This window comes from Ictidomys tridecemlineatus, chromosome 4, assembly GCF_052094955.1.
Source record: "Ictidomys tridecemlineatus isolate mIctTri1 chromosome 4, mIctTri1.hap1, whole genome shotgun sequence".
NCBI classification, from domain to species: Eukaryota; Metazoa; Chordata; class Mammalia; order Rodentia; family Sciuridae; genus Ictidomys; species Ictidomys tridecemlineatus.
The window spans coordinates 201,163,460-201,188,819 of record NC_135480.1 but is presented as its reverse complement, the minus strand read 5'-3'; the positions used below and the strand labels follow the sequence as shown (position 1 = coordinate 201,188,819).

General features: G+C 35.7%; 1 protein-coding gene across 8 annotated transcripts in view; it reads left to right on the top strand.

The window, feature by feature from the left end:
* Positions 1 to 25,360, top strand: part of Mapkap1 (MAPK associated protein 1) — a 231,391-nt gene that overhangs the window by 32,125 nt on the left and 173,906 nt on the right. For 7 of the 8 annotated variants that reach the window (XM_040286329.2, XM_040286328.2, XM_005320968.3 and 4 more), the window contains 2 exons: positions 1,432 to 1,521; positions 15,043 to 15,191. In XM_040286329.2, the coding sequence (XP_040142263.1) occupies positions 1,432 to 1,521; positions 15,043 to 15,191 (239 nt within the window). The remainder of the gene's footprint in view (positions 1 to 1,431; positions 1,522 to 15,042; positions 15,192 to 25,360) is intronic. The other variant, XM_021723550.3, reaches the window with a different exon arrangement.

The following is a 25,360-nucleotide window of genomic DNA, read 5'->3' as shown; positions in this document are numbered from 1 at the left end:
TTTTGGTTCAAATTTCAGCATCTGTGACACCAAAAAGAATAATTTGATCTTATGAGAATAATTAATACTATTTCCCAATATCTAAAGGAACTTTTATCAAAATATGACTTGAATGAAGGTTTGAATATAATTCGAAATCATTGATTCTGAGTTCTTTAGTTGAAACTGACTTCCTTGCAAATTATTGAGACGATATCTCATATGACAGGTTGAATGGATTTCAGTAGGAGAATATTGCTAAATTAAGAGCTTTATGATTATATTACATTGGCTGCACCCTTCACATTTATTAATTGCAACCAATGTATTTTTCTTCTGTGGAATTTGGTTAGATATAGTGACATTGACCGAATGCTTTTGCCAGAGTATTTTTAGGTTTCTGGTAAAAATATTTTTGGTGTTTCCCTATCACAATGTAAGGTAGGATTGTATGATTTCCTACCTTGAAAGTGTTTGAAAAAGAAATTTATTTTATTTATTTTCTATTAGCAATGTGCTAGAATAGGATGTTGAAGATTAGCAAGAGAAAATGAGTTTCAAGAGATGGCATCAATTTTGACTTTCCTTTCATTGTTATCTCTGTGCAGCAGTTAATGGATGCTGAATGGTATATCTTTAAAGGCTCAGTTCTCCATTTTTTTGAAGACTGATCAGCCAGTGGCAGTATAATCACAAATGCATGATTTTAGGTGACTCTTGATATTGTTGGAATTTCTTTATGTAGCACCTGGATGTTAATAATTAATTCAGATTATTAGTTGTCCTAATGACCAAGGAATTTACTTTTTAATTCTCTTAACATATCTTAAAATTTTTTAAAAGAAAAATTGTTCTTTTTAGGATTTGACTAATGTTACAAAGATACAAATCATTTATTTTACTACCTATAAACTGTTTCAGCCCACTGAAGAAAAGCTATGCTAATTTATATAGCTTTGACATTTTATAATTTTCATGATTTTTAGATAAAGGATTTTATATTTAAAACTTTAATAGTCTAGTCTGAGTTCATTTATCTTTAATTTTTGAAACGGGTAGAGTAATTCATAACAGTAATTTTATTCCTGTAATGTAATATTCACTTCAGTTCATTTGTGCATTAAAATTCCTTTAAGACCGTTATTAATGATTTATATAATGAAATGTCATATTAATCACAGAAGTTTTCACATTTTATTATTCTCTTCCATGTTAATACTATCTTTATGATCTCTATTAATGTTTTATATCCTCTAATTTCAATTATAAATCAAGAATATTTTCATGTTTTTGTTGGTATTTGCTTTTCAGGGTGCCACCTTTAAAATTTTATGACTTTTTCCCTACATATGCAATATAAAACATCTTTATTCATATAAAGGTAGTTAATTATGTCTTTGTTTATAGTAAACTTTCATTGACAAACTTATAGTTATAATATTTCTTTTCAAGCTCAAAGATTAGAACGACTTCGAAAAGAGAGACAAAACCAGATCAAATGCAAAAATATTCAGTGGAAAGAAAGAAATTCTAAACAATCAGGTAAATGGAAATAATTTTAATTCTTAATTCTAGTATTTATATATTTTATTTAGTTTATATTATTATATAAGAACTTTTACTTTGATTCATCCCTTTAAATCATCTGTGCAGATAAATCTTGTGTTTTGAGCTTTGAGCTCTTTTACTTGTCCTTGGCCCTCGGAAGCTGTGTAAATTCTTTAGATCTTGCCTTTTCAGCCAATTTCAGTCTGGGTCATAAAGATCGATGTGTGCAGGGGACATTCTGTACAAAATGTCATGCCAGTACTGTGTTTGTAGGGCTAAGGATTAGTCTCTAATTTTTTGGATGGGTCTCTGGGTTATACATTCCTCTTTGCAGTTCCAACCTAGATATTTCCTTGCCTCATTAATGGTCCTAATAACAATCTTTTTTGCATATATGTTAATTCTTTTATCTTAAAAAAATTAGGTTGCTGGTATTATTATTATCATTTTCTTTTGTGTTCATATGGTATGAGTATAAAGGGTGGCAGTAGTGCATTTTCAAAGCTTCAATCTCAGCAAGACTTTAGAACACAATTTCAAAAGTAAAATACTATTAAAATATTTTATGATGGTTATGTTTCCCAGATTTCTTCTTTTTTTCCCTCTTAAAAGAAATGTCTGAAGCCTGTAAAAAATCTTCATTGACTATCTCCATTGCTACATAATTAAGACTAACAATATTAATGATTATTATATTAACAGTAGCACCTGCCTTGTGCTGTATAGGTACTTGGCATGCATTACCTCTAATGTAGTGATGTTGCAAACTATAGGTAGCTGCTGTTTTTTACAGCTGAGAGAAGGAATTGAAGAAATTCGATTACTTGCTAAAGTTGTACATGATAGTGCTATGTTTTGTATTCAACTCTGTCCTCATATGAAGGCCAACCTTTTTGTGCTAAACCACATTATAAGTGCTACTTACATTATTCTTTGATTGTAGACTCCAGTATGCTTATTAGGTATGGTTTTCTTAATGACTGCTTCTAAATGATGACTGTGGGGAAACAGAAATATTTGCTTCTTGCTCTGTGTCTTTCTGTAGTTCTCTTTAGTTTTATTCTCAATACTTTGAACATCTTACTAGGCTGGCCTCTTCTGTTGATTCAGTTAATACTCTTTGTTGTATTTAACACAAACAGAAAACACTTTTTATGATTCATCTTGTTCATTTTGTTCAGATTTTCTATATATCTTAATGCAGTTCCTAGTAATCGCCTCTTAATGAATCAATACAGAGGCAGTTTATCTAAGCTACTGCATCTTTCCAGCTACCTTTTGTTTGCCTTCTTCACTTTTATTCTACCCTATTTTTATGTATTTATAATCTTAAAAATTATAAATACATAAAAATAGGGTAGAATACTTCAAATGTAAGTGCAGCAATCCATTTTACAATATGAGAAGTAAATTATTTGGCATAAAGTTTGATGCATTTAATAAAGAAGAGGATTTTTATTTGCTCCTCATTCACTTCTTCCTAAAGTTGAATCTACTTGATCTGATTCAATGTTTCACTGAATATACTGGAGAAATGGGTAGTCCCCCTGTTGCTTTCATTTGTTACTGTCCATTGTATATATATACTTGTCTCTCCCTCAGTTTCTTTTCCTCTCTTTTCTGTCTCTCACATGTTTCAATAATTGACCCTGTGATCTTATTTTTAGAAAAGTCCATGCTTTGAAGTGTTGACCCTGTTTCTGGGCAGACCAGCAGCCTGCCTTGCAGTTGTTCCTGATGGTTAGAGGAAATGTCATCAATGTCTTAGGATGGGGGATGTAGCTCAGTGGCAGAGCACTTTTCTATCACAAAGGAATGTCTTTAATTCTGGGGCTGAGTTCCATCATTAGACCACTGCTTGGCACTCTGGTTATCCTGGAGAATGCTAAGAAAATAGAGTTAGTAGTTAACTGAGCAGGCTTTCTGTCTTCACACATCTCTCAAACATATTCTCTCTTTTGGCAAAAAATGCCATTTCTAAATCTTTTGATCTTCTTTGGGAATTTTCCATAAGTCATTATTTATTCATTTCTATAATCTTTTTTTTATATTTATTTTTTAGCTTTAGGTGGACACAATATCTTTATTTTATCTTTATGTGGTACTGAGGATTGAGCCCAGTGCCTCATGCATGCTAGGCGAGTGCACCACTACTTGAGCCATATCCCCAGCCCCATTCCTATAATCTTTTTCTGCTATTTATGTTCTATTATAGTCCTTTCATGTTTTCTTATCTTTATTTTATTTCATTCTCCAGTAGAACAATCAACGTTATAAATATGATGCTCTCCTGTGGAATTATTCCATCTAAATTCATCCTTTAGACATAGTGTAAATGCAGCCTTTTCAGACCAGTTAGAAGGGCTCTAGAGGTTCATATTCTGGAGTGTTTTTTTTTTTGTTGTTTTGTTTTGTTTTTTGGTAGTGCTGATAATTGAATCCAGAGCTGCACACATGCTAGAGGCAAGTGCTCTACCACTGAGCTACCTCTCCAGCCCAATCCTCTGAAGTTCTTGGTGAACTTACTGACCTATATGCCATGAGACCACATGCAATACTTTAGGGTAATATTCTCTTAGGGGCTGGAGTTGTGGCTCAAGTGGTAGAGCACTTGCCTAGCATGTGCGAGGCCCTGGGTTTGAAAATAAATAAATAAAATAAAGATTAAAAAAAAATTCTCTTAGTATTCCTGTAACTAATATTGCATGGATAAATATGATGATGGCTTCATGAGAAGTCTTCTTTGTCAGGAATTATATCATATTAGGGTCCTAGTATTTAGTTTTATTGTTTTAAAATGGTGTTGGAGGGCCAAGATTGTAGCTCAGTGGTAGAGTGTCTGCTAGTATTCATGGAGCCCTGGGTTTGATCCCCAGGACCAAAGAAAAATGTATTTAGAAAAAATTTGGTATTTTAGTCTTTATATAACTAGTTATATAAACTAAGTCATTTGACAAATATTTCTTCCATAATTCCTGTATGTCTAGTAATTCTGTGATAGGGGCTTAGAGAAAGATATCGTCCAGTCCTTAAGAAACTTGAGGATTAATTATAAGACAAGGCTTTTTACACATGAAGTGCAATAAAACTCAAAACAACAATGTAGCTTATATCAATTATTTATAAGTATACCAAGTATACCCTAGTTTTTTTTTTAAATCATCTGCATTTATTATTCTTTAAAGCAGAATGTCTACTTGGTTTCTACATAATTTCATTCATAAGCCTTACTGAGTTACTTTTTGAACAACTTTGTAACACACCTAGGGAGGTTTAAGTTTTGTTCCTCTAAATACTTTTCTTTGGAAAACAAGCCCTGGAGAGTTCCTCCCATCATATTGTTACAGTTTAACCTACTTAATTCTAGAGGACTAGTACATGCCCGATGCATAACTACAAGGGATGGAAAGTTTAAAAAGTGGATCCTAACAAGATGAAACTCAAGCCATTTTAATAAATATATATATATTTTTTAAACATGAAGCTAACGATAGGTTACGTGTCTTATAACAAACATCTCAACCATTAAAATAAGCCAACATGAAGCTAGTAAAAGCATTACTAGCTCTGCTTTAGTGCCTAACGTATCACAGTATCACTAAAAGTACAAAGAAATCTTATCTCCTGCTTAAGTAGTTATAGTCATGCCAATACAGACTGTTTAATAAGTGTTAACAAAAACAAAGAGCAAAAAAATCCTTGAAAACATAAATTCCTGAAGTTTTGTTTATGTAACATCCTTTACTGGTTTCTTAAGGATTCCCAAATACAGTGGTTGTATAAAAATCAGAAATGCACTCCTAAGTGTATATTGTAATGACATTCCGTGTACATTTCTAGGCCCTACCTGTGGAATCCCTGATTCAGTAGATATGGAGTGAGGTCCATACATTCTATTTTTCAAAAGCTCCCTATGTAATTTTGATGGATAACCAGTTCTAGGGTATAGAATATGCTAGCCAGTAAGTTTTTTTTTCTCTTTATGCAAATCCAGCAGATTAGCTGTTAATATATCTGTTTTACAGGTGAGAAGACTGGAGCTCAGAGACTGAATGACTTTCCCATTACTTACTCTCAAGTAGTGACTAAGTGGCAAAGCCATAATTTTTCTCCTGGCCAGTCTGACCCAATCTTTAGTCTTTCTATTCTGCTCCCCTCCCTCCCAGATTCTATGTGAAAGGGAGCTGCACACAAGCTTTGATGTTTAGTCTTTGGTGTTCCTCTGTTTCATTCCTTCTCTGTCAGCTATGACTAGGGTTCAGAGAAGTTGCCAAACCCTCTATTAAAAAACAATTATTGCTGAAAATCTGAAAAAAAATATAAAAATTATAACAAACTTTCAGCAATCTCACATCCAGAGATAACCATTTTTAACATTTTGATGTATTTATTCTAGGTTTCGTTTATGTATGTCGGTAGTATATTTTAAACAGTATTCTCATTCTGTATGGTATTTCCTGTGTACATAAACATAAAGCTTTATAGTTGTCTCCATATAGACCCTGCACTTTTATATTTTTTATTAAGGTGATTTCTGAATGTTTTAAATTACTCTTACAAATAGCAACTTACCTGTAATTTTTTTACTGGTTTTCTGAAAAGAAATCTGATGCTTTGGCTGAGAGTGTAGCTCAATGGTAAAGCACTTGCTTACCACGCGTGAGGCCCTGGGTCCTGACACCAGCATAGCACACACACAAAAATAATAATAAAAAATAAAAGAAAATCTGTTGTTATACATATGTTTTGTATCTAACCACTCACTGAACCCTTACTAATTCTAATATCCATTCTCATATTCCTCATCTTCATAGTATGTGCTTTCTCTTAAACATGATGATGATTAAATTTGTAGGCTATTTTTCCAAGCATATGTTTGTTGCATACTTTCACTTATTTTGCAAATAATAGGAAGCTTATTTTGAAAAATCTTATTTCAAGGAGAGCTTGGAGAAGTACACCTTTCCTCATGAAGGGCTGAGCCCCTTCACCTAGAGGGGAGGGGCTTTCACCATTTCTCTGGCCTTTGCTCTCTGGAGTTTTTTTTTTTTTTTTTTTTTTTTTTTTTAAAGAGAGAGAGAGAATTTTTAACATTTATTTTTTAGTTCTCGGCGGACACAACATCTTTGTTGGTATGTGGTGCTGAGGATCGAACCCGGGCCGCACGCATGCCAGGCGAGCGCGCTACCGCTTGAGCCACATCCCCAGCCCTGGAGTTTTGTTGTATATTAAAAATACAGAAGTACCTAGTTATAAAATTATATGATAGCCGGGATTTGCTTAAAATATTTAAGGAGAGGCATGTAGTAGATTGTACAAATGAAACAAAAGCAGCTTTGTGTTGATAATTTTTGAAGCTGGGTGATGAGTGTGGGGGGTCATTATGCCATTTTCTCTATTGTGCCCTTCATGACAGCTGTATTTCTCCAAGCTCTCCTCAGAATAATATATAAAACTATACATAATACGATCTTATAAAGAAATAATTTCTTTTGTAGCTTCTTCCTTTTGTGATATAGGGGATCAAATCCAGGGCCTTGCACATGCTAGGCAGGTGCTCTATCACTAAGACTAAGACCCTTTACAAAAGTTATTTTGAGACAGGGTCTCAAAAGTTGTCCAGGCTGGCCTCCAACTTGGATCCCTTTGCCCCAGCCTCCCACCTGGGCTTACTTATGTGCCATCATGCCTTGCCAATTTCTTTAATATTATAAAATATCTAGTCTCTGTTAACATTTCCTGATTATCTAAAAAAATAATTTTTTTTTTTCTCGTTGGTTGGTTCAGGTTTAGAGTAAAGGTCCACCACAAACTATACTTTTGGTTAATATATCGCATTTCCTTTTTAATCTGTAGATTCTCTTTCAGGTTTTTTTTTTCTTGAAATTTATTTGTTGAAGAAGCCGGGCCATTTGCCCTTAGAATTTTCTACCTATGTATTATGGTAATTATATCCCCATGGTCTCATTTAATCTGTTTCTTTATTTTCTATAAACTGGAAGTTAACTGCAGAACCTTGTTCTTTCTGAAGTTCTATTTTGTTAAGAATATTTATTGCATGCTATTCTTTAGTTTATTTTATATCTCACTTGGAGACATGGAATATCATCCTATCTTTTTTGTGATGTTAATATGGATGGTGGAATCAGATATTGTTTGTGTGTTATTAAGTTACTGTATTCAGCTTTTCACCTAATGGTTTTAGTGGCAATTCATGGGCATTACCCGATGCAGTATTTCATTAGAAACTGTAAAATAATGATTTCTAATTTTATCACTCTTTCTTCATTTATTATCTAGTTTTCATGTAAAGAAATATTTTCCTTAATATGTTATTTGGTTATCCTCAGACATAGTCCCTGTAAGAAAGTTAGGATAAATGTTGGATTTTTTTCCTGTTGTTAACAGTTTTCAGAATTACCTGTTTATTCCCTAGTATCCTATATGAATGACCAATGAAGTTTTTTCCCTTTGTATTGTATCATTATGAACTTTAGGTTTTTAAAGCATATTTGGTGTTTTTCAGTTCATTACATTTATTATTCTTTTTTTTTTAAAAGAGAGAGTGAGAGAGGAGAGAGAGAGAGAGAGAGAGAATTTTTTTTTTTAATATTTATTTTTTAGTTCTCGACGGACACAACATGTTTGTTGGTATGTGGTGCTGAGGATCGAACCCGGGCTGCACGCATGCCAGGCGAGCGCGCCACCGCTTGAGCCACATCCCCAGCCCCATTTATTATTCTTTTTGATGTTGAGGTTGTCTTTTTGTATGAGTCCTCCCTTCATATTGGCCTCTAGGTTTTGTTTAACAACACTAATAATCTTTCATAGCTTCCTTGCTTTATTATACGACAAGCTATTCGAGGCTCATTCTACACATTTTCTTCCCTGAGTTTGGAATCAGCAATTTGTCCAAGGAATTTTGATTCTTTTAAGTGGTAAATGGCTTTTAGAGACTACAACCTGAACTAGAGGAATGCTTACTGGGTTAGTTTTTCCTTGTAACCCTTTTTAGTGGGCAGATCTCAGAAAAGTCTTTTTAAAGAACAAATATGCTGTTAGTTGATTCTGGTAATACCAATGCAATTTTATAATCACAGAATAGTTACTTTTTAATGGTATGTTTCTGTATCTTTTCTCTTAAACTGGAAATCTTGGTTCCAAAATAGAAATATCAACATTTTTGCCAGTAATATGATTATTAAGAAGATTTCAAGGGGTTTTGTTTTGTTTTGCTCCTTTGGATATTCGGTATTAGGAAATGTATAGACAAATTACTGTGTGATAAAATTACTTACTTCCTCCCTTTATAGTTAAACTGCCAGCTCAATACTACACTTAGGTTCATTTAATTTGCTTTTGTTTTTAGAAATTGAACTTTATTTTATAATTATATGTGACATTTACCTGATTCCAAAATAAAATATATAGAACAGCTGGGTGTGGCAACACATGCCTATAATCCCAGTGACTCGGGAGGCTGAGGCAGGAGGATCTCAAATTCACAGTCAGCCTCAGCAACTTAGCAAGGCCCTAAGCAACTTATTGAGCCCCTGTCTCAAAATTGAAAACATACCAACAGGGGCTGGGGATGTGGCTCTAGTGGTGGCGCGCTCGCCTGGCATGTGTGCCGCCTGGGTTCGATCCTTAGCACCACATACAAACAAAGATGTTGTGTCCGCCGAAAAACTAAAAAAAAAAAATTAAAAAAATAAATAAATACTAAAAAATTCTCTCTTTCTCTCTTAAAAACACACACACACCCACACCCACACACACCCCAACATAAGAAGGGCTGGGTAGTGGGTGGCTCAGTGGTTGAGCACCCCTGGGTTCAATCCTTGGTACAAAAAAATTTAGAGCAGTCTAGCTTCACTTTTCACTCTTCACTCTTCTTATAGATAAGCTATTTTTAAAAGATTATGGCTTTTCTATTCACTTAAAAACTACATATAGGGGCTGGGGTGTGGCTCAGAGGTAGAATGCTAGGTAGAGCGCTTACCTAGCCATGGGAGGCCCTGGGATCCATCATCCACCACATAAAAATAAAAGTAAAGGTATGTGTCCAACTGCAACTAAATAATAATAACAATAACAATAATAATAATAATAATAATAAAATAATAATAAAAAATACTAAAAAAACCAAACTACATATATTCATGTCCCCCTCTTTTTAGTTAAAGGTAGCATATTATACACACATTGTGCTCCAATTTTTTTTTTTTATCAGTAGCACATTCTAAGGATTATTCTTTTTTTTTTTTTTAAAGAGAGAGAATTTTAATATTTTTTAGTTTTCGGCAGACACAACATTTTTGTTTGTATGTGGTGCTGAGGATCGAACCCGGGCCGCACGCATGCCAGGCGAGCACGCTACCGCTTGAGCCACATCCCTAGCCCCTCTAAGGATTATTCTGGAGCAATTTCTAGAGATCAGCTTCATTCCATTTTATAGCTGCATAGTATTCCATGATATGGAAATTATAGTTTAGTCAGCCAGTCCTTGATGAGGGATATTTGATTGTTTTTAGGCTTTTGCAGACAGCACTACAGTGAATAGCCTTGTGCATATCTGTTTTGTTTTGCCAATGTCATCTAAGATTAGAATTTGAAGATATTATTAGGTTAAGGGTAACTGTAGATGTGTTAGATGTGTTTTTTTCCCCCTTGATATTGCCAAATTCCCTTTCATAGGGGTTTTGCCATTTTGTATTTGTACTCATATTGTATACAGTGTCTATGTCTTCATAGCCTTAAACTTTTAGATTTTTGTCATCTGATAGATATAAGATAGTTTTAATTTGCATATTTTTTATTATCAGTATGGTTCAGGATCTTTCCATTTGTTTAATCTGTTATGTCCCATTATCCTATATTGAATTAAAAATTTAGGTCTTTTTTTTTAAATTAAAAACTTTTTTTTTAAAATTGTAGATAAACACAGTACCTTTATTTTATTTATTTTTATGTGTACTAAGGATTCAACCCAGTGCCTCAACACATACTAGGCAAGCGCTCTACCATTAAGCCACAACTCCAGCCCCCAAAACTTAGATTTTAATGGGATAAGATCCATTTACATTTCTCTTTCTGAGGACATTTCATATTTCTTATTTATTTTTCTATAGCTGTTGATCAGTACCTTTTCTACTTTAAGACTCTATTAGGAATGTTAATCTTTATTCTTTCCTAGTTTATAATTTTTATTTTAACTTTTTTTCTTATACTAGTATAAGTTTTTTATTATTACATGGTCAGATTTATAAAAAAATTTTTTTTATTCTGAAATTTGTAGCCTTTTTGTTTTGTGGTACTGGGAATTGAATCCAGGCTTTTACATGCTAAACAAGCTATATTTCTAGCTCAATGTAGCCTATATTAAAAGACTTACATTATGTAGGAAGAAATGGGGAACACATTGGGGAGGTAAGGGCAGAGATAGGCCAGTTTGAAAGTGAATGTAATAGTTCAGGTTTGGTAGCTATAGAAGTGGCTCTATCTTTTGGAGAATTTGCTGATGGGTAGGATGTAGGTTATGAGAAAAAAGCAGAACAACTTCCATGTTTTTGGCCTAACAGGATTGAATTATCTATAACTGAGAAAGGGGAGATTGGAGGAGGGGTAGGGTTGAAGAAGATTGAGAGTTTGGTTATGGACATGCAAAGTTTGAGATTCCTAGTGGACACTCAAGTGAGGTATCAAGTAGAAAGTTGCGTATGTGAGTGTGTAATTTTAGGGAATGTTTAGGGCTAGAAATAATCATGTGAGAGTCACCAGCATGTAAAGAATGTTTACTTAGGTTTTTATTTATTTCCTCTTTTAAGGTATGCTTTACATATTGTGAAGTGTACAGATATTAAATATACATTTCAGTGACTTAACAAACATGTACTCCTGTGTGACTAACATCCTAGTCAAGTATAGAGCAATTCTGTTGTCTCACAAGTTCCCTGGTGCCCTTTATAATCTCTATTCCCCAGAGGCAACCATTGTTCTAATTTACACTGCCACAATTTAGTTTCCCTTTTGTATATGGTATTTAAAAACACAAGGTTGAAGAAGATCACCTTGGTTGTGGGACTTAGAGAGAAGAGATCAGGCATGGAGCCCTGGGGAATGCCAGTGATCCAGGGGGCCCAGAAAGGAATCAGCACCAGGACTGGGAGGAGTAGCCTGAGAGAGCCAGTTTGGAGTCCTGGGAAGCAAGTGAAAAAAGGGTTTAAAAAGGAGGGAGTGGGGAACAGTGTCAAATGCTGCCAAGAGGTCTTGTGAGGTGGAGAGTAAAAATTGATAGATTTAGCAACAAGGGGATCATTGGTGACCCTTCTGAAAGCTGTTGTTGAGTGGTATGGCCTGATACCTGATAGGAGTGGATTGAGTAAATGGCCTGAGAAAGATTGGATAGCAGGAATATAGACCACCACTATGAGAAAAAAATTTAAAAAAAAATTTTTTTATAGTTGTAAATGGACAACATGCCTTTGTTTTATTTGTTCATTTTTATGTGATGCTAAGGATTGATCCCAGTGCCTCACGCATGCTAGCCAAGTGCTCTGCCGTCAAGCTACAGCCCTAGCCCAAAATAGGGTATTAATTGAAATTGGGGGAGTTGGGGATAGAGGAGGGGTTTTTTTGTGTTTGTGGCCTGGCTCATGCTAGGCAAGTGCTTTACCCCTGAACTGCACACTAGCCAGGGTTTTGTTTTTTAATGAGCAGCAGTGCTTCTAGTATTTTTGTGTCTTCATGTGACTAAACCAGTGAGAGGGAAAATTGACAATGGAAGAAAGATAGAAGAGAATTGCTGGAGCGATGTCTTTGTGTAGGCAAGTGTTCAGGGGAGGAGCTGGCTTGAGAGAGGCACAGGATGTTCTCCTGTGGTAATAGGGGCAAAGACAGGAAGAGGCCAGGTAGGAGCAAGCAAAATTCTCCTTGGTCATTCTCAAGGGAGTACGAGGGAGGAGTTGTTAGAGGTTGAGGAGAGCAGTCCAACTGAATAGCCTGAGAATGGAAGAGTTGGTATAGCATCACCTTACACCTAACCTCCTCACAGTGGTTGTGTCCCTTCCCTGTTTTCTGTACCTCAGTTTCTTCATGGAGCCTTAGGTTCTGTGAAAATGAAGGTGAGAAAACCCATAGTATTATTCGTATTATTCGTGCCTTTAATAAAAGGTCATTTTTTACCCTTAAATGTAGGTGTAAAATTTTTATTAGTTTTACAGGTAGAAAAATACTTCAAATGTTTAAAATATCATTTTAATCTACTTGTGATCTAAAACCTTTTCAGATATACATTTAATATAATAATTGTGCTCATATATTCAGAATTCAGAATCGAATAGTCCAAGTATCAATTTTTGGGGGGAGGTGGCGGGGGTTCGACCACTGAGCCACATCCCCAGCCCTGTTTTGTATTTTTTTTTTTAGACAGAGTCTCACTGAATTGCTTAGTGCCTTGCTTTTGCTGAGGCTATCTTTGAACTCTCAATCCTCTTGCCTCAGACTCCTGAGCTGCTGGGATTACAGGCATTCGTCACCGCGCTCAGCAAGATCACATTTTAAAAAAGAGTTATGGTAGTTCCTCCTTGTCCACAGTTTTGCTTTCTATGGTTTCAGTTACCACTAGTAACCTTGATCTGAAAACGTTAAATGGAAAATTCTAGAAATAATTCACAAGTTTTAAATAATTTATTACAGCCCCCTTCCTTAAACCCTAGGCCTTCTAAATTATCATTAGTTAAATGTGGTTGGTCCTAGTATGCCTAATTTATAAGTTAAACTTTATTAGAGGTATGTGTGTATAGGGAAAAACATAGTAGAGTCATATGTTTTTTTAACCTTCTGAGATACATTCTGAGAAATTTGTAGTTAGATCATTTTTTTCTTAGGTGAACATCATAGGATGTACTTACCTAAACTAAGATGGCTATGTTGCAAGGTGATACAATCTTATGGAACCACCATTGTACATGTACATGCAGTCCATTGCTGACTGGAAATGTTATGTGGTACATGATTATTGATTCAGGGTCTGGTACTATATGTACCTTAATGAGTTTAGGTATCCACTGAGGGTCTTGAAATGTTTCTCTTATATAAAGTGAGGGGGAGTGTTACTGTATTTTTCTTCTGATTTGCTACTTTTATCTGCAGTGAGTCATTAGATGAATTTGCCTCAGCAGACTGTTCAAAGGATAGTTGAGTTATACTTTTAAAAAGTTCTAGATGACTGTTTCACAGTTGTGTTGATTTCTCTTGGTTTACTTTGATTGTACTCAGGAATGAAATAGAGTTGAACCTGCAGATTTGAAAATCTGAGATTACTTTATTGAAAAAGTTTTAAGTATCCAGGAGCCATGGCACAGGCTTATAATCCCAGCGATTCAGGAGGCTGTGGCAGAGGATCTCAAGTTCAAGGCCAGTCTTGACAACTTAGCAAGACCCTGTCTCAAAACAAAAAGGAATGAGGTTGTAGCTTAGTGATAGAGTGCCCTTGGGATCAATTCTCAATACTATAATACATCTATACATATATTAATTAATTAACTGATAAAGTTTTAAGTATTGATGGTTTCTAATATGGACAAAATGTGAAAGTATAAGGACCTCTGTGTACTTACCATCTAACTACCACCTTGATCAATATTCAAATTACTTTAGAGAATTAAATGATGTTGGAGTAGATTCAGAATTGACTTGTCTTGATTCACTAATGAATAAGAGTTGAAAATTATGATTTAATAATATTTTATTCAATCATTCATGCAACAAAACTTATTGAGGATCTGATTTGTTCTATAGTACTTAGTTGATAAAGAGCTTCAGTTGAATGCAAATCCTAGCTCTGCTACTTACTAGCCTACAGCTCATCAAAGTATTCTAATTTGTCTCCACATTAACAAAATTGACATAATGCAAGGATCTACATCATAGGCTTGTTATGAGGATTAAATAAGATACATTGGCTTGCACAATACGTGCTAATTACAAATATCCTTTCTCTCTTTTCTTCATCTTTGTCATCCAGATTTTGTGCTGGGTGTCATTTTAAGAGTTAAGATGTGGATCCTGACCTTGAAGAAGTAGAATTCTAAGATCACATAGCATTAGAGCCAGGAGAGATCTTCAGGATTATCTGTTTGACCAACTGAAGAGGTTTAGTGAATTGTCTAGTATCACATTGTTTACCATTGGTGGTAAAGCCATGACAAAGCTGTGTATCCTAGCTGTGAATGCTTTTCTTACAGGATGACCATTCTGTTGCTTTGTTTGACTCAGCCCCCTTCCTTAAACCTTAGGCCTTCTAAATTGACAGTCCTGGCCTGCATGTTTTGAGTGTTCTGACTTTCCTGTCCAAACATGGAATATATGTGTGGCTTTCCACATGCATCAGACCAGAACGTGTCGCGATTGTCCCCTCCTTAGGAGTCCAAGGAAGACTTTGTAGGAAAGATGGACAAGCTGTTTCTCTGTGTGTAATCACAAAGATGTTTTTATCTTTCTTTTGTATCACAGCCCAGGAGTTAAAGTCACTGTTTGAAAAAAAATCCCTTAAAGAGAAGCCTCCAAGTTCTGGAAAGCAGTCCATATTATCTGTACGCCTGGAGCAGTGCCCTTTGCAGCTGAATAATCCCTTTAATGAGTATTCCAAATTTGACGGCAAGGTAAGCAAAACAATGAAACTTTGTCCCTTTAAATATAGAAGTACCATTGAATGGAGTTGTTGTTATTTTTCTAGATTTAGGGTTTCAAAAATCCCTCAGTGATTATAAAATGTCACAGATTCTAAGATCATAGACATAGAAAGGTAAGAATTTGGGTTTAATGTTGATTCCACCATAATGTATTTGGGAGGATTAAAACATAATAGCCCTGTGCTGGGGTTGTGGCTCAGTAGCAGAATGCTTGTCTGGCATGTGTGAATACTGGGTTTGATTCTCATCATTGCATATAAATAAATAAAATAAAGTTCATTGACAACTAAGAAATTAAAAAACAAAACAAAAACATAATAGTCCTGAGATTCTTCTCTATATATCTATATAGATGTCTCAGGACTGTTATAATGCTTCCCTGTACACACCTTCACATATACACGTACATATTTTATTTTTGATATCAATGGTTTAACCAAAGGGTGATGTACCACTAATTTACATCCTTGGCCCTTTTATTTTATTATTTTTAAAAAATTTTGAGACAGTGTCTTGCTCAGTTTTCCACACTGACCTCGAACTTGCAATCCTCCTGCCCCAGCCTCCCCAGTCACTGGAATTACAGGTGTGCACCATGCACCTGATTTACATCTTCTTTCTTTTTGTGTAATACTGGGAATTGAACTCAGAGGCGCTCTACCACGGAGCTACATCCCCAGCTTGCTTGCTTGCTTATCTATCTATCTATCTATCTATTTTTGAGACAGGGGCTACTAAGTTTCTGAGGCTGGCTACTAAGTTTCCTGGAGTTGTATACAACTACTAAGTTGCCTGGAGTTGTGTACAATTTGTCTTTTTAAAACTTTCAATCCTCCTGGCTCAGCTTCCCAAATTTTGGGATTACAGATATGCACCACAATGGCTGGCACACACATATGTTTTAGAGGGGAGGAATACGTGTGTGTATAAATTTGTTTTAATCTCCTATGTATTCTTTTTTTTTAATAATAATTATTTTTTTAAAGAGAGAGAGAGAGAGAATTTTTTAACATTTATTTTTTAGTTTTCGGTGGACACAACATCTTTGTATGTGGTGCTGAGGATTGAACCCGGGCCGCACACATGCCAGGCGAGCGCGCTACTGCTTGAGCCACATCCCCAGCCCCTCCTAAGTATTCTTGAGGTTTTGGTTAGTTGGATTGTGCTTAATCAAAGTCTAATTAAGTTTGGAAGCTTGAAAGTGGTTCTGGGAGGCAATTTGCATTGTTTTGTCTGATTGTTCATTATGCAGAAATTGTTGAAGTTTTGAGCTTCCTTTCAGATTTCTAGGCTATTTCAGTATTTCACAGGGTAAGGGTTTTGTTTGGCACCTGCTTTGGAGTCTGACTTTATTTTTTTCTACCTATTCATTCTATCAACTTGCTGTTAAAAAATAAAGTATGTTATTTTCCTCTTAGAAAAATGGCCACTATAGCAGGTGGACCTAGTTCCAAGTGCAGTGCCCCGATCCTCACCCCATTCCCTGCTATTCTGTACCCCTGTGCTGAGCTGAGTGGGGCCTTTTTCAAGAGACAGTAGAAATTGATTTTTATATTTATTGCCATTATGTTTGCTGCCTGGCAGTGGTGTGGGGGTGCTTGAATGATAACTTGTTGCCTGGAGTTGTGTACAATTTGTCTTTTTTAAAGCACTATTGCAATTAATAAACACATTTTTGCTTATGTTTGCATTTTTCTTATTCACATGGAAGTTCTGTGGGTAGTCTAATTTGAGCAGAGAGATTTTCTCTTGAAACATTTTACCTCAGATGATTCAGCCTGTTTCTATAGATTGAAATAAGCTTGCATGGTGAAGTTGTTAGTTTGTAGAGGAGGAGCAAGAGCTAGAAACAAACATATAAATACCATAAAGATCTTATGTGCCTAGGAGTTTCCTCCAGAAAACATCTGAAAGCACTTTTAGTAAAATGTAGATTGTATTACTGTGAAGCTTCTTTTTTGCCTGCCTGTACTTCCTGCTCCTGTCCTGTGGAATGTGGGGAGCGAAGGAACTACTCCAGGAAGAAGAATGTCAGCCTCAGGAAATGGCTAGTTGGACTGCAGAGGATTTAGAAAACATATATTATAATTCATTCATTCAGATAGGTGAGAAGTTGTTTGTTGGGATTAGGAGACACTGCTGGAATTTATTTGCTTCCATTGCCTGATACCATCTTACTATGGAAGGATGAAATTGCTAGAATGATAATGTGTGATAATGCTTTCATACCAAGAAAGTAGCGTAGACCTTTAAAAATATATTACATACTAGAATTTCTCTTATGCCATTAGATTTTATTATTTTACCGAGGTTTGGATTCATGAGAAGGTTGTTAATTTTATTTGATATCCCATGTTCTAACTTTTGAAGTGCCAGGGAGAAATTTTTTAAAATGAAGCCATTTCCTTAGTCACAAGGAATTGTTTTTATTAGGTGTGTGTTTGCACTTAAGATTCTGCTTTTGTCATAGTTGGCCCTTTTGTAATCTACAATGGATGTAAGCATGGAGCAGTCACTGTTACACATTGATTAAAAAAGATTTATATATTGATAAGTCTATCTTATGATGTGATGGTATTTTATTATTATCCTACATATTACAATTGCTAAAATACAATTAAACCCTTGCTCTCATCTATTATTTAATATTGATGCATTTGGCAGATATGTAATGAAAGTGGCTAATGTTTGAAGGATATTATACTGTACATATTAAATTAGTCTTTCTTTATCTTTGTGAAATGCATCAATATGATATTCAATGACATCTCAATGATTAATAGAGAATTATACTTGAGTCAAGCCTTTTTGTAACCTAGAAATTAAGATGACTATTCAAATAACACCTCAAAATGATCGAATTAGCATTTTCTGATTGCATAATAATGGGATTGTAGTAGTTATAACAGCACCATGGCTGCCTCTAGAGTTAAGATCATGTCAACCCCTTGATAATAAAGCCTTTTCCATGTGAATCGACTTTAATAATATCCAGATTGATTCTGCTCATAAATCATCTGACGTTTAGCACTAAATTTTTGTTACTGTTGTAACTTAAAATTATTTTATTTTTATTCAGCTCATATTTAAGAAATAAGTGTCTTGTTTTAATGATTCACCATCTTGTCATTGGCACTATATGCCTTTTCCCTCAAATGTAAGGGTTTTCCATGCATTTTGATGCATATATATACATATACACATACAAATGCATCAAATTTTTTTTTCCTACAAAGATTTGTTAAAGCCACTGAAATACGTAGAGTTTTTTTTTTTTCCCCTACAAATATTCACAATGCTTTTCTTGGGAATAATGCTGGCCTTATTTACATAATTAACTGAGTTTCCTAGGTCTCTTGGGTAAATAGTACATAATTGGGGAGAGATGGGAACAGGGAAGAGTTTGGGGTCTAATTAAATATGCTAAAAAACTACTTAATTATGTATTTCCTCAAGAGACTAGCTGCTGTGAAATCCTCCTTAAAACTAAGCTATCGTTAGATTTGAAAAAAGGATTTTGCTTTTGGTATGGCTTTACAATTGCAGTTAAAGCAGCCATATCTAGTGTCCTTAACAGTTTGTGCAAACTGGATTGTTGGTTTTAATGAGTCTAAGGGTAAGCAGCTTTCTCAACTTTTGTGCTAAATCAAAGCAAATATATTCGAGTAATTTTTGGTTTCTATAGGTGGTTAATAATTTATAATTTTCTGTGTGATAGTTAATAATTTTTAAGACATGAAATTGAAAGGGAAAAGCTATACTGAGGCTTTTTTTTTTTTTTTTTTTTTTTAGGTGCTGGGGATTGAACCCAGGGCCTTGTGCATGCAAGGCACCGAGGCCTATTCTTTATTGCAGTTTTGCAGGGTTTTTTTTGTTTTTGTTTTTAATTTTTTTATAACTTTTTATTTATTTATTTTTATGTGGTGCTGAGGATCGAACCCAGGGCCTTAAATGTGCGAGGCGAACGCTCTATCACAGAGCTATCACCCAAGCACCATGCAGGGTTTCTCTGGTTAGGCTTATTATTGTGTTTCTGTTATTTCTTTGGCAAAATGATGGTGTTGTCTGTGACTTATTCTAGATCCTTGGATTAAGTCTGTTTACTGAACATTTGAAAGAAGTCCAAGGCCTAATGCAAGGGATGCTTGGGTCAGATGAGGCAAAATGAGGCCTTTAGTCATCTGCCTGTATTCTTTGGTGCAGTTGAAAACGAGACCTCTGAATAGCAAAACAAAACCTCAAAAAATTTCCCCCACCAGTCTTTCTGATTTCACTGTATGTGGGAAATTATGGTCATGTTTGGGAATTGCTCTGAGGATACGAGGGCATGGCTGAGTTGACAGGCAGGAAACATGCAGCACTAGCCCTAAGTGCCCCAGGATATGTGGATTGTCCCACTGTTTCTCCAACCTTTGAAGAGGTGACTCTAAGTCTTGCCCTTTCATGCTTTAGCTCTTGCTTGAGAAGCTTTTATTTTTGTGGTGCTGGGGATTGAACTCGGGGCCTTGTGCATGCGAGGTAGGTACTCTACCAACTGAGCTATATCCTCATAACCCTGCTTGAGAAACTTTTGCTAGCACAGCATTACTCTTCTGGTCAAACAGAGTTGCAAATACTAATATCAGCATTAGATCATGAGAAATTCAAGTACTTCAATAAATAAATACACTTATTTAGAGATGGTACTGTTTATAAGTTGTATCATCTCAATTTTTTTTCTTCTTCTTGATCTGTTTCTTTACCTCTGTGAAGGATGACCTCACTAGGGAGATGAGACCATCAAATAGGATAATGCTAGGATAAAGCAACTCCACAGTGAGACGCAGAATAATTTAATAATGTAGTTAATAATGTAGTTAATAATGTGACTTATTCTATATGGAAGACCTTGATTTGCATCCTGAAGATGCCATTTTCAGTGAGCCTGCAGGCTAGTTACTTAAGCTCATGAAGCTTAGCCTAGGGTTTAAGACACATTACCCCAAAATATGGCACATTGGGATATTGACTATTATAAGCTGAAGGAATTTGAGAAATGGCAGGAAGAACTATTTGTCCTTCCCCTGAAGCTTTTCTCCCCTGAAGCAGGTCACCACACCTTCATGAGATGGATGTTTGCTTGCGCCTGAGGAAGGGAGCCTCCATACCTCTGAAGGAGGATGCTAAGAGGAATCTCATGCCTTTTGTCATATTTTCCAATGACTTTCTACTTTGCATCATACCTAGAATAATAAACTGTGTCTTGGGATCTTCATTTCCTTATGAAGGCTCCATATTATGCAAAATTTATATTGAATAAATTTGGATGCTTTTCTGTTATTAATCTGTTTCTTGTTACAAAGGACGCAGCCAAGAACTTAGCGAAATAGAAGGAAAAGGTATTTTTCCTCCACTACCAGCTCCAGTCCTTACAACAGAATGAAAGGATGATGGCGTATCTTCCTCCTGAGGATTAAAAGCTGAGGGGCCTCTGTAGCAGAACATGCAGTGCACAGGAAGCACTCTGTCTCTTTCTCCAGGGGAAGCATCCATGTGCTTCTTTATGTTCTTGAAGGGATTTGGTGAGAGGAACCTAAACAAGGTGTTTAGCACCCTATAGTGTAGAACAGAGCATAAGAAGTTCAGGAGTCTAATGGCGTTTTACTTTTATTTTTATTTATTTCAGTGGTTATTTTTTAAACATCAGCTGAGAAGGCAATTGCTAATAAAATTTAAATATCTTACCTATTTGACTAAGCTAAGTACAAGGGAAACTATAAGGAGAATGTTTGCCTTGACAAGTACTTAATAAAGCAGAACCAGTTCTGGTTCATATAGACAACTGTGACTTCGATTGTGTTAACTTGTTAGAAAGTAACCACTTCTCTGTTAGAAACTGTTTTAACAGGGAAACTGCAGAGAGTATGGGGGAAGGGATAATTCATGAGTGCTAATTGCTTGGCTGTTAATTTTCATAAGTGTTGATAGAAGCAGTTCCTTAAATTAAACTTTGTTTAAAATGTATCAGGGGAAATATTCCACAATGTCGAGCCTGAAGTGAAAATTAATATGAATGCTGTGGCAATTAACACATACTGGTTAATAGCTTTTAGCAGCATTTTGGGATGATAGTCCTTAAATACATTTTTGCATGCTGCTCTTGTTTCAGCATTGTTCCAGTCTATGTCTAGATAATTATGAACAAATGTTTTCTACAATCATTGGCATTAAATAGCTCTCTTCAAAGAAGTTGCTTAAAACTTTGCAGAAAAGCATAAAGCCACTAAGAAATGTTAGACACTTAGAAAAGGTCAGTGAATTGAAATCATTTAAAAAAAAATACCCTTAAAGGAAAATGCCCCTTATCTGAACTTGGAAAATTTGCCATTATCATGGGAATGATTCCTTCTACTATATTAAGCTACTTTTACTTCAGAATCTATTTTCAAAAAATTACAGCCTGGGCTAAAAAGTGTTGGCTGTGTTACTCTCTAACACCGTTGCTTATTGCTGCCTGAGCTGGCCTTTCTTCTCCACCTGCCCAGCTGTCATACTTTCCTCTCCCAATCCCAGAGACTGAGCATAAAGTTGGCTACCTAAGACTCAGTTTTGGGGCTGGGGTTGTAGCTCAGAGGTGGAGTACTTTCCTAGCAAGTTATCTTGGCTACTTATCTGTACATATGATTTGCTAGTTTTCCTTTCATAAGCCGGTTTTCTTTATTCTATTTCTAAAAGAAGATATCAGCTATTCACTACCCTTTTACACAACATCTAAAAGGGGAGTTGTGTATTAATGGATCAAATTCATTAAATATATTTTTATGAGATTATTTGCCCTTTACCATTTTATTCATACTCTGCTCTTTCTGTTGCTTGACATTATACTGAAAATTCCAAGGGAAGACCTTGAGATTTCTGTCTGAATTGTATTCAAAACGAGTTAAACAGATGTCTTACAACAAAAGAAAATGTTTTAGCGTCCTACTCTGATACTCTATGCTGAATTTTTATGATTATTTTTCTTTCCCCTTTTCCTTTTTGTGGTGCTGGGGATAGGTGCTAGGCCTTGTGCATTCTAAGCACTCTTCCACTGAGCTACACCCCAGTTCAGTGCTGAATTCTTAAAGCTAGCTTGTTTCACTCTGAACTTTCTCTCTAGTTGCCATTTCCATAGTTTGTTTTGAGCCTTGCCAGTCTTTGGTCGTAAGCCATCTTCCAAAAGTTTTCACTAGGGGTAGAATTCACTACTGTTTTAAAGTTTTTTCAAATTTGGCAGAATTTTGCAGTGGGAAGAAAATGTTTGTCAGGTTAGATTAAAATTCTAACTTGCCAGTTACTTATTTTGTGATATTAGGCAAATAACTTTGTCTCTTTGAGCCTGTTTTTATGTGTATAAAATGAGGTTAATGATAACCATAAAATGTCTTGAGGAGCTAGGCACAGTGTCCTGTACATGTAATTTTAGCTATTCTGGAGGCTGAAGAGGAGAATCATGAGTTCAAGGTTAGCCTCAGCAATTTAGCAAGATCCTATCTCCCAAAAAAGATGTTGAGGATTTAATGAAGATGGGAAAGGCGTCCGCTGTAAAATGCTGAGTACATGGCCAGTGCTGCAAGACTGTCATTTTCCCTTCTTTTTACCATAATGCTAGCCACTTAATTCATCTTTAGTGAAGGCCTCTTGTGCATCAGATACTATTTAATAAGTAAGTGCTGGATGAAGTGATGAGCAAGATGGTTTCTGACCTCATGGAAGGTTTCTAACCTCATGGAACTTCTTCCCTGGTGGGAAATAAATGGAACATAAATAGTTACCAAATGAAATGTCAAATTCAAGTCATAATACAGCTACAGCAGAGCACAGGAGAGGTACTTGGTACCTTAACAGCATCATTGTAGGGGCCTTTGTCCTCTTCTGGGAGGCTCAGGCTTGTATTCCTGTGAAGGTGACTCTTGACCTGCAAACTCAAGGATGAGTAAGAGCTGGCTCAGTGAAGAGTGAAGAGAAATGATGTACAGAGGGCCTGAGGCAAGGGGAAGCTTGGCAATTTACAGGAACAGAAAGAAGGCTGTGGGACTGGTGCCGTACGAGTGGGGTAGATCACGGTGAAGTTCCAGGACCTGACCAGTATGGCTGGGAGATGTGTTCTTTCTAACCTAAGAGCATTGAGAAGTCCTGAATAAGTTCAACTGGAGAGGAGAGGTTAGCAGATTTGTGTTTGTATGTGTGTGTTTTATGGTGCTGGGGATGGAATCCAGGGCCTTGAGTGTAATAGGCAAGTGCTCTACAGCTGAGCTACATCCCAGCTTCTCAGATTTGTGTTTTGTAAAACTCCCTGGAGCTCTGCTGAACAGAGTGTACTTAAAAAGGGTTTGTGAGGATAGTGAGACCAATTAATTAATTAGCTAATGGTATAAGAAATCTGCTGGGAATGAACACCAAGCATTGAGGTTCTAGGAAATGCCTAGGAGAAGCCCATGTGGGTGTGGTGAGACCTCCAGATGGTGGGATTTTATGCTGTGCCTCATCCTGGAGTGCCTTACCCTGCATGCTATTCAGCACAGAAATTTTCTTCTACTTCTTGAAGATTGAGGCCCCAATTACTATCTTGAAGACCCTGATCCAGAGAAAACTGGTGACAACCTAGGATCACCTAGCTGGACAGAGAACCCAGGTGTCCAGTTTTAGAGATTTTAATTTTCATTGTTTAATGACATTCCTGTGCACAAAATAGAAACCTGATTTCCAGGACTAGAAGGCCATGTGTTAGAAAAAATACATACATGGAATAGTGAGCGTTCAGCCTGATTATGCCATTCTTCCCTTGGGAGCTGGGACATGTCATCTCCCATCTATGAGCCTTAGTTTCTGAATATTTAGAATGAAGAATTTGGCTTAATTCCTTTAGTTTTAAGGTTCCATAGTTTTGTGATCAAGTAGGTGATTGACAGCAGTGACAGATAGAAGGGTTATAGATGGAAAACTTGAACTCTTGAAGAGTTAATCTTTTTAAGAATATACTGCCACTTTATTTTAATTCTCATAACAAAATTGTGATATGGGTTATGTATTTCCGTTTTACAGATGAGGAAGCAGAGGGTAAGTGATTTGCTCAAGGATACCTCACTAGTATGTGACAGAGCTGGTGTTTAGTGCTTTTTTCCTTATTCCAGCACCATACCTGTCTTTCCTATACTCTTTTATAGTCGTTTTTATGAAGAAAACAAAAACATTGTTAATATTTGAAATTTTTTCAGAATTTACAAACAAATGGTTTTCCTTTACCAGTGAACTAGAAATCTACCAGACTTGTTTAGAACTTACTATCAGTTGTGTGGGTTGGTTAAGTTACTGCATCTATAATCTCAATTTCCCAACATGTAAAAAAGAACAAGATTGGTATTGAGAAAGAGGAATGCTTTACATATAGAATCTTGTGTATTCCCCACAAAAGTTAATTTCTATTGATCTTTACAGTATGTAATGTGAATAAATTCTTACACATCCATCATTCCATCCATCAAATTGTTTCCTCAACACCCACATTGTATTGGCTAATTCTAAACATTTACTGCATAGTAGATCTGATAAATTAGATGTGGCTAACTGCCCGGGAGGAACTCAAAAGATAAGACTAGCCATATAGCCAACAAGTAGAGGAACCACAAGTCACATGCAGGATTGTCCCCAGTGCTGAGGACTGTGGCAGTGTTTGTGACTTCAGGTGACCTGAGTGAGTAGAGGAACAGACTCATGAACACCAAACTGTAAACTGCATGTGATAGGTATTGTACTAGAGAATATAGAAGATTCCAGGACTATGGAGGCAGCAGTGAGCAATAGATGAATGAATAGTTCTGATCCAAACCAGCTTCTTATCTTCCATGTATTTATCTGAATTTTTGTTCTACTAATTCCTAGAGAGAGATTTGGTCACTCTTATAATGAAGCTCAGAATGACACTCTCCACACATAAATGCAGACATTTTTTTAAATGGCAGTGATGAATTTTAAATGTCATTATTCTTGAGGCTTATAGCTACATGGCAGTATCATAAGAGCTGTGTTTTATTAATATCCCTATTCCTTTCTGTTAAATCGAAGTTTTAACACCTAGACAAAGATACATGTAAGAAAGTAAGTTTAGGAAATTTGCAAAA